The sequence below is a fragment of the Drosophila hydei genome, unplaced genomic scaffold, assembly GCF_003285905.1.
Source record: "Drosophila hydei strain 15085-1641.00,03,60 unplaced genomic scaffold, DhydRS2 tig00000060-arrow-pilon, whole genome shotgun sequence".
In the NCBI taxonomy this organism is placed as follows: domain Eukaryota; kingdom Metazoa; phylum Arthropoda; class Insecta; order Diptera; family Drosophilidae; genus Drosophila; species Drosophila hydei.
The window spans coordinates 6,759,127-6,768,226 of NW_022045656.1; the positions used below are offsets into that span (position 1 = coordinate 6,759,127).

Below are 9,100 nucleotides of genomic sequence, written 5' to 3' on the forward strand. Positions count from 1 at the left end.
CTGTCTGTTACTTTTGTCTGCATGAGCACTTATAATTCTCAACAGGTTTTTGGTAGCGCAGCGTGTAGAGCGGTTTGGTGGGCATTGAAAAATTAAGACTATACTTCACAGGATCATTTCTGTAGTCAGTCTTCGCTTACTTTCACACAAACTGAAAGCATACCATACCCACGTTGATGAGAAGAATCGTTTTATTCGGCAGCGTGAGGATTTGTGTAATGGCCTTTGCGTTGCGACTTGTTGCACGTATGGTGGACATTGCGCTTCGATGATCGCTCGGTAACACGAATAGAACGAATTCTGAGTGGTTCTAAAACTTTTTTAATGAATAAATTCGATGGTAGATTTGGAGTTGAGTGCAGTAGCTTACGCAGCGTAACTCAAGTTGTGCTTTGTTATTTTGTATAAGTTAGTGCGCGTTGGAAGTTTTCATCTATTGAAAAATTCGCTTAGCATTACGAAGTTTTTTACGTGAGGCTGTGTGGCGACTTGGTTGGCAGTCACAACAACTCTGCATTTGCGAGTATGTGTTATTGGCAATATTTCATGAGGGGATGCCACTGTGAGTTCCCATACATCCGCCAGTAGGGGTGGTTATTTACCTTCCGTCTCCGTACTGTTGTAACCAATGAAGAATTTGTATGTCGTAACTTTCTCAGCTTGAAGCCGGGCGGACTGAGGAGGAGCTCTCTTGGCACATAAGTTTTGTGCACGTTAAGTACTTTTTCATAAGCATTGCTTGTTGTTGCCTGGGCACAAGAGCGTCTGCCCATGTTGCTATGCCTCCAGGGCATAATATGCACATGCAACAAGGGCAACAAATAATAGAGAATGGCAATAAAAGTACGATACATATTCGAGGGCCAACAAAAAACGTGAAAAAACTTTAAATAGTTTCGAGCTAGTTTTTTCAGAGTTTGCAAATGGCGTACGCGATAGTGGGAGAAAGCTGAGAGATGAAAAAGGGCAATGTTAAATTACTTTCTGTGCACTTTTTAAGGATTTCTTTTTGTGCATAGTTTGGGCACTAAATTAAGCGATTACTAAAAGGTATTGTTGGTAACGGAAAGTTTAAGCTAAGCTTCTAAATATTTATTGGCAAAATGCAGCGTGTCCCCTTAGGTGAAAACTCTGCACATGGGTAAACGAGGAGTGTTGCGCAGATCTGTATCTCGTTTATATGACATGCCTAAAAGTATGCAGTGATATATTAATGAACCGCATCAAAATGTAAAAGATAAAAAGTATGCAATGATGGATTGTAGAAGAAAACAAATATATTTAATAATTATATTCTATCAAAATGTATATTCCAAATAAATACATATGAAGTTATTGCTAAGGTTTGTGATAATTTGTTTAAGTACATGTTCTTATTTATATATTATATTAAGTTTTATTAAAACCATTTTGAGTAACGGAAGCACATATTCAGATAAAACTTTTTACTGCCGACAGCTTACACTAACTTGTATATACAGTTATCCATTTTATGTAGAAAGTTAAGTATTTGACATTCACACATAGTTACTAAATAAGTACATACATACAAATATACACATATATATTTATATATATATATATGTTTATTTGATTCCGAGTAAGGCCTGCCAAAAAAGGAAAAATGAGGAAGAAAGAAATAGAAAACTTCTTTTCTTTGGCATTTTTTGTTGAACTTTGGCCTCCGGCTTGCTTGGGGCCACTTAGCTTGCATCGCACGTAGCGTCATTTTTGACATTTAATTATGGTTGCCTGCTACAGAGTACAGTTAGACTAGGACGACGAGTACTCGTTGGCAGTGGCACTCACATTCGTATTCGTATTCCTATTCGTATTCGTATTGTTGTCAGCCCCTCTATGTGGGGCTAGTAAGCTGTAAACTCGATTTCATGGCTCGTCTAAAAGGTGCTGCCACTGCGTCAGGTAACTTGACGCATTTCCAATGCGTGCTACGTGTGCATCTTCCACTACCTGTCCCGCCGCCTCCGCCTTTGGCTGGGACGTGCGTTGTCAAAACTGGCGCTTCATTTTTTTTGCTATAAAAAAGCAAGAAAGGTGCTTGGCTGCGCTGCACTACGTTGGCTTTTCTTTGCGGAGACTCGGCAGCTGGACAAAGCTGTCCATCCCGGCGATTTATGGAAAAAATCGCAAGCACGTGACGTGAAACTGCAAAGGATTTTGGGTCCGAATTGCACTGGACACACACATTCTTCCCCCTCTCCGCAATCTCTCTCTCTCTGTGGACCAGACTTTGGCTACTGGACAATTGCGTCTAAATTAATTATCAAGGATAACAGCGCATAAGGTTCACATTGTGTCCAGAGTCTGCTGCGGCTGCGGTGACTACTGCTGCTGCTGCTGTTGCTGCTTTGGCTAATTCAATTATGTGAGCCGGCGGGCAGCTGAGAAATTAAAAACGGCTTAGGCCAAGTTAATGCGGACTTAAGGGCGTTAATTAAAAGCCAGTTGATATGTTCATGCAGCCATCGCACCCTTTGCCACGACATCAGCTGCAATTGCAGCCGGGCAAGACCCATCCCCTAGCAGGTTTTCACCCCTCAAAGGGCAGCAGCGGGCAGACGGCGACCAATAAAATTGCCCGCTAAAATCACGAACTGCAAATCTCTTGAGAATAATTTGAAGCATAGAAAAAGCCAAAGATGCCGCCGCGAAATCCTCCACATTAAAATATGATGAGGTTGGGAAAACGGAAACGAACAAATGAAAAACAAAGTTCATAAAAATGTTGTAAAGAAACGCGATACGAATGCCAAGGTGTGTGCAGGTGTTCGGGGTAGCGCGGACTGGGACTGGAGAGTAGCGGCGCAAGACTCCAAAAAATAATCAACATAAAAAAGAAAATTATTTGCAATATTATCAGGTACTGCTGCACAGTGGAGCAACTACGGCGAGCAACTCAAGTCAAAGACTTGAGCGCAGGAAAAAAAAGACACAAAAGTTTTCTGCTATTCAAGTCTGAAAATGTACTCCAAATATATTAGAGTAAATAAAATGGATGTACTTACTCGGAATATCAGTTCGCTATCTCGAATCACTGTGCCCCAGCCAGGGACTGCATAGAGTGGAGCAATCTCTGCTTTCCCGCTCTGCTGTTCGGTTGGACAGTAATTGAAGTTTGGTTCGGTCTCAAACAAAATGCAAATTAAATTTGGTTTTAATCAAGCGCACGCTACAAGCTACCAAAAAAAGAAAAAACAACAACAGCAACAAACATAATAACAAAACGAAAAAAAAAGGTTTTCTAGCGGGGGTCGCTTCAGGGTCGCTTGAGTCAGTCGCTTGGCGCGTGGCCCCGTCACAGAGAGGCAGAGGCAAATCAATTAAAGGGCCACATTTCAAACACAAAGCGCATTTTGCTGACCTCTAAGTCGCCTAAATCAATTGGCTGCTGTCCACTCGAAATGATGCAGAGACAAAGACAAAGATAAGGCTAAAGACAAAACGTGATCAATGCCCCATCGATTCAGCGAGCTGTGTGCATCCACAGGTCGGCCGCATAAAACCGGTCGGCGAGTCGCACATGGTGTAGCTAGTGATTGGATTGACGAATCTGACTAGAGGCAGAGAGAGGCGCCAAGAACGGGGGCGATCGCGAACGCGAGTTGCGGGCCGATCAAGTTCAAAGTCATTTGGCAGCTTCCGTCGCCGCTGGCACTGACAGATTCAGCGATCTAAACATTAACTATATAAAGAGTTGCACCGCTCAACAGTCACAACACACTGCGTCTGCCGATCGTAGCTCAAACAACAAGCCACACTATGGTAGGCAGTCACAGTGACTCCTCGATATAACAGCTGTTACTAATGCCTTTGCCTTACAGAAATTCGTGATCATCGCCGTCGCCTTCCTGGCTTGTGCTCTTGCCGATGTCTCGGAGCTGGCCCAGCCCGGCTATGACTACCCGCAGCCGGCACCGCTGGCGCCTGAGCCAGCACCCGTTGAGTCCTACATTCCGCCCGCACCACCTGCACCCGAGTACATTCCGCCTGCACCACCTGCACCCGAGTACATTCCACCCGCACCAGCAGCACCCCAGCCGGAGTACATCCCACCAGCTGTCGCCGAGCCCGTGCTCGAGGAGATCGAGCAGCCCGCTCAGGATGGCTATCGCTACAAGACTGTGCGTCGCCGGGTCTTCCGTCATCGCAACTAAATGGAGCTGACTGCAGCGCCGATTCGAGGAGAGTCTCATTTGTTATTTGTTGTTATCGCTGGACTCGAGTGTGTTGGGCGCAAGCACAAAGCAAATACAGATTGAAAAGGAGATTGAAACTGAAAGGAAAAACTGTTCTTATCTTGTGTTTTCTTTGATGCCCATCAAAGGATCCTCAACAGGATAAACTAGCTACAATATAAGTAATAAAAAGAAAGAAAAAAAAACTAGAAAATTATTGCAATTTGTTATTGATTTATGGCCAAGCTGAAAGGAATATTCCTTGACTGGATTTGAAGCACAAACAAAATACAAGAGCGAGGCTTAGCCCCAAGTCAACCATTAAACTACTTTATAGCAGCTATAAGTAACCAAATGTAATGGAGTTTCATTGTGTAGCTGTGGTGCAGCAGGCGCAGGTCATGAATATGTCCCAAACAATTGTATATTTGATGTCAACTAACTTCTGCTAGACATTCTGCAAAGATTTTAGTGTCAGCTCCATAAACAACTCAATTTTGTATTCATGGGGGGGACGCCATGGCAGAGTCCACTCTGCACACTGCACACCCGCTGAGTGGCTGGCATCGATAAGTCGCCGCAGCATCCACATCTCGTTCTTGGTCGTAGTTGTCGTTTATAAAACGCTTAACATTCGTGACATATTTCGCATTTGGCTGTGCGTCGTGCACAGAAATTTATAGACTTTATCCATTAGGAAAACAATTACGACTGCAAACAATGGCACGGTTCGAGGCGCTGCTCCAGCTTCTGCTGCTGCTGCTGCTGGCCAATGTCCAATGCTGGCAGCGACTCCCTGGCTCGAGCATATGTTGCAATTGCGATTGGGATGTGCGCCACTCTCCGTCTCCAACTCCTACACCAGCAACATCTTCAGCGTATTTTTCTTCGAAGTTCATTGTCCTTGTCGGCGCGCAAGAAAAAATATATATTTTCTTATTATTTTGCCGCAGAATATGCGACTTCCCTGGACGAGGACGGGGTCTCTGGCTTCTCGACTGCCTCTGCTGCAACACAAATCCAATTACCTTCAAAATAATAAACTTATGTACATACCAAAAGCAAAAGCAAAATGCCAATGCTAAGCAGAGGCACGAGCATGGGATAGCTCACACTTACCAGCAGAGACACCCACACACCCACGCACACCCACACACACCACTCACATTTGCTTTATCAACTGTTGATAGACTCCATGGGGAATTTTCGTATGTCACACGATGGCGACAAAGGCGGCTGCGGCTGCGGCTGAGACTGAGACTGAGGCTGAGGTCTGGGCAAATGAGCAGCAAAGGATGAACAGGGCACAAGACAGGGCATAAGACCCGCCATATAAGGACATACATTGTCAAGATGCTGCTGTGAATAACATAACATTTCCTATACCAAAGGCATTTAAAATTGTATAAAGCATCAAGTATCTAGATTTGTGTGAAACACGCTAATTATATAGATTTTTATTTGACATACAAAGTGGCAAAATTAGTTTGCTTAAGCGTTAAACTAAGCCTAATACGTGATCTTAAATATTTGTGTAAATATTATTGACTTTATACTAGAACCAATAAGTTCCTATCTCGTTTTATTTGAAATCGAATTCTTTAGAGCATGTTCCATAAAGGCTTGTTGAAAGATCAAAGTTTAATTTGTTATTATTATATAATAGTTGAGCCAAATCTTGCCAAAGTAGCCAAAGTACAGCTATCAAAGTCCACACTCGAGGCTAGCTTCAGCTGCCTGATTATGGCTTAAGCCTGCTTCTATATCGTTCAGTAGTTATGTGGCCATAATTGAAGGGCGCATTAATAACTGTGCTCATAAATAGGAGCAGTCTGTGGCACAGCCTGTGCTGGGTGTCTGCTAGTCAAGTAGTCCCTTTTGTTGGCTGGCAGTCGCCATTGTCCTGTGCCGTGCTGTCAGCTTGTTTGCTGCTCATTATTCGACTGGCAGTGAAAATGCACGAGCGCAAAATAATTTCGCCACTTGCATGTCATCAGCATAAACTGAGTGCAAAATATGTGGCAACCATTGGCGACGTGCGCAGCGTTGGCCAAAGGAAATTCGTTTTAGAGCAAAGTCAACAGCAATTGGCCAAATGACTTGTAAGGGTTTCGAGGCAGACAGAGACCAAACGATTGACAGAGTGCGAGAGAGAGAGAGGCAGGCAGAGATGGAGACAGGGTATCAACTGTGGCAGGACTAGCAGTTGCTGGCTCCTTCCACGCCTCCTTTACTAGCCCATGTCCTTTCGGGCTGGCGAGCAGTTTATTGAATTCGCATATTTTCCCATTTTGCATTATGGCCAACAAGTTGGCTCCTTTGTTTTTTAGCAAATTTTTGCCTCATGCTGTTTGATTTTGTAATCGAGGATTTGTTTGTTTTTCTTGGGCTCCATGTTCTCTTCTCTGCCTCCTTTTGTGGCATTCAATGCTTTAGCCATTTTTCCATTTTTCCATTTTTTTTTCGCTTTTTTTTGAGCAGCTCAAATTGGTCTGGTCGTTGAATTGACCTTTTTACTGCACCGACGATAGAGACGACGGCGCTCTGAATGCCGGTGACATGTGTTTGGCCTTGAGCGGTTTGTTTAGGGTTTTTGTGGTAAACATATTGGATGGGCATGGCCACTGGCTATGGCAATGGGCTGCGGCATGTTAAGTGGAAGCAAACTGAGTTGAATTTAGCTGATTGCCAAAACTTACTAAGGGTCGACCTGTTGGACTGCTCAATATGTTTTCCAATCGATTTTCAGCATAACTTTCAGGCATGAGAAACTCTTTTTACTCTTTAAAGAGAGCTCCTTAAGCTTGAGCTTTTAATGCTCTGCTATCTGAACTGAAATATTAATTTCACAGAGCAATTTTATAGGATATAAACAATAAATATAATGTTTGGAGCACAAATGTTTGTTAAAATAAAAATCAATTTGAAGTTAGATGAGCAGATAAACTGCATAATAAACAGATATAAATATATATATAAGCCACAATTCCTATGTAGATAAGAAGAGATAGATTTACTATAAATTTGCTTTAGAAATATTTTGAAATTTTATTACTTGACTTTTTGTTTAAACAATTCTATTTTTTTCTTAACAAAACATTTTTCGGTCGATTCTCTTCGATTCCTCTTTATCACATTAGTCAACAAAAGTCGTAATTCTTCCAGGGCGGCGGAGCTTAGTTGCGGTGGCGGAAGACACGACGACGAACAGTTTTGTAGCGGTAGCCATCCTGAGCGGGCTGCTCGATCTCCTCAATGATGGGCTGCTCAGCCTGGATGGGGGCGGGTGGCGCGGGTGGAATGTAGGCGTTGGCGGGAGCTGCAGGTGGGGGAATGTAGGTGTTCTTGGGTGCTGGTGGTGGTGGTGGAGGGGGTGGGATGTAGGCCTTGGCCGGTGCAGCTGGGGGTGGGATGTAGGCCTTGGCCGGCGCGGGAGGAGGAGGAATGTAGGTGTTCTTTGGCGCCGGTGGTGGTGGTGGTGGCGGTGGTGGTATGTAGGCAGGTGCTGGTGCTGGTGCCGCCGGCTGCGGATAATCGTAGCCCTGCTGGGCCAGCTCCGAAACATCTGCCAAGGCGCAGGCCAAGAAGGCGGCGGCTATGATCAGGAATTTCTAGAAACCAATAGATACAAGGGTTTAATCATCGTCCTTTAATGATCCACTGGGGCTATTTACCATATTGGCTTGGATTGGCTTATTGCTGTGGTTGCTGCTTGGATCGCTCCTCGCTGTGTACTGCTGAACTCTTAGCTCGCTGCGGGTTTTATAGCTCAAAGATAAAGCTCGGGTCAGCAGACGCAGCAGTCGCAGCTTGAAGCAGCAGCATCCGCTGCAGCCGCAAATTAATTGCGTGATGCCACGCTAACCGCGTGCCCTCAAGTGCCACGAGCTATGCTTGAGATATGGCTTCGGTTCGAGCCAGCTCGCAGAAGAGGGGCTGCCAATGCCAAGTGGCTGAACGGGTTTCGTACTCCGACACCTTCAGACAATGCACTGAGTGGGGTCAGCTCCGCGGACCGCAAGCTTCTTTAATTAGATCAAAGCAAATTTTGACCATTTACATATGAATGTCGTTAGTTATTGTTTTTCTTTTTATCTTTGAGTGGGGTCTCTACTTGTTTCCCCCATTTGGCCATTTGGCCATTTGGCGCTTTGGGGCTCTTGAGTGTGATGTATGTTCGTGGCTCACTCGCTCTATTAGCGATGTTTCTGCTTCTGCTTCTTCTTCTTCGCCTCCATTTTCATTTTGCTCACAATATTTGTCTTGTTTTTGGCATAATGCCTTTTTGTTATGGTTATTAGTCGAATTATCTGCATAAAAAAAGACAAAATAAATTGGCCAGCTGCTCAGGAAATATGTGTCGAGTATCTCTTCCTGTCCTAAGCTTGGTGCGCCAAGACGAATTGCTGAGGACGCCAGAAGCAAAGACATTAATCAATGATAGGGTATGCGAATAGTATCTTTATAATATAATATAAAATATAGTTAAATATATATATATAATGTAACCATTTCTGTAATATATAAATTTATGTTTAATAAATAATATTTAAATTAATTATTTTTGCAATCATTTCAATTTTTATAATTATGCTACAATCTATAATAGAGTATCTAAATTTCGTCATTGATATAAAAACTAGTTTTTTTTTTTTAATTTTTATTATCATTATTTATATTATAATGGCTTTAGTTTTCAATGTTTCTTGTGTCTTAATTTTGATTTCAGCTTGTTGCTCGGTTTTTTCTTTCTTGTTTTCATCGCTCAATGCTGATTTATGTCCCGCAAATGAACTTCTGGCCTATGGCATCATTTCAAGTTAATGCCAAAATTAATAACATCAATTGTTTTTTTCTTTCTTGCTGTTTTCCTCTTGCTCAGCCATGTCTTCTTCTTCTAAGTC

At 43.2% G+C, this 9,100-nt stretch overlaps 2 protein-coding genes and 1 non-coding gene across 3 annotated transcripts; 2 read left to right on the forward strand and 1 right to left on the reverse strand.

Annotated features, from left to right (window-relative positions):
* Nucleotides 1-94: 94 nt before the first annotated feature.
* LOC111595597 lies at nucleotides 95-309 on the forward strand. Its single transcript, XR_002751197.2, has one exon. It is a non-coding gene; the product is annotated as a small nucleolar RNA U3 (small nucleolar RNA).
* Nucleotides 310-3,740: 3,431 nt separating this feature from the next.
* Nucleotides 3,741-4,175, forward strand: LOC111595563 (vegetative cell wall protein gp1-like). Its single transcript, XM_023309360.2, has 2 exons — nucleotides 3,741-3,783; nucleotides 3,843-4,175. The coding sequence occupies exons 1-2, from the start codon at nucleotides 3,781-3,783 to the stop codon at nucleotides 4,173-4,175; spliced, it is 336 nt and encodes a 111-aa protein (XP_023165128.1). The 5' UTR covers nucleotides 3,741-3,780.
* Nucleotides 4,176-7,372: 3,197 nt separating this feature from the next.
* Nucleotides 7,373-8,472, reverse strand: LOC111595422 (leucine-rich repeat extensin-like protein 6). Its single transcript, XM_023309145.2, has 3 exons — nucleotides 8,450-8,472; nucleotides 7,871-7,949; nucleotides 7,373-7,807 (listed from the first exon to the last, which is right to left on the reverse strand). Exons 1-3 carry the CDS (start codon nucleotides 8,470-8,472, stop codon nucleotides 7,373-7,375), a joined length of 537 nt encoding a protein of 178 aa, XP_023164913.2.
* Between the last annotated feature and the right edge of the window lie 628 nt (nucleotides 8,473-9,100).

Coding starts and splice junctions, on each gene's coding strand:
- LOC111595422 (XM_023309145.2), bottom strand. CDS start 8,472: ATGCCAAAAACAAGACAAATATT. Junction 7,950..8,449: donor CCAAAAACAAGACAAATATT/GTGAGCAAAATG, acceptor TAAAACCCGCAG/CGAGCTAAGAGTTCAGCAGT. Junction 7,808..7,870: donor AGCCAATCCAAGCCAATATG/GTAAATAGCCCC, acceptor ATTGGTTTCTAG/AAATTCCTGATCATAGCCGC.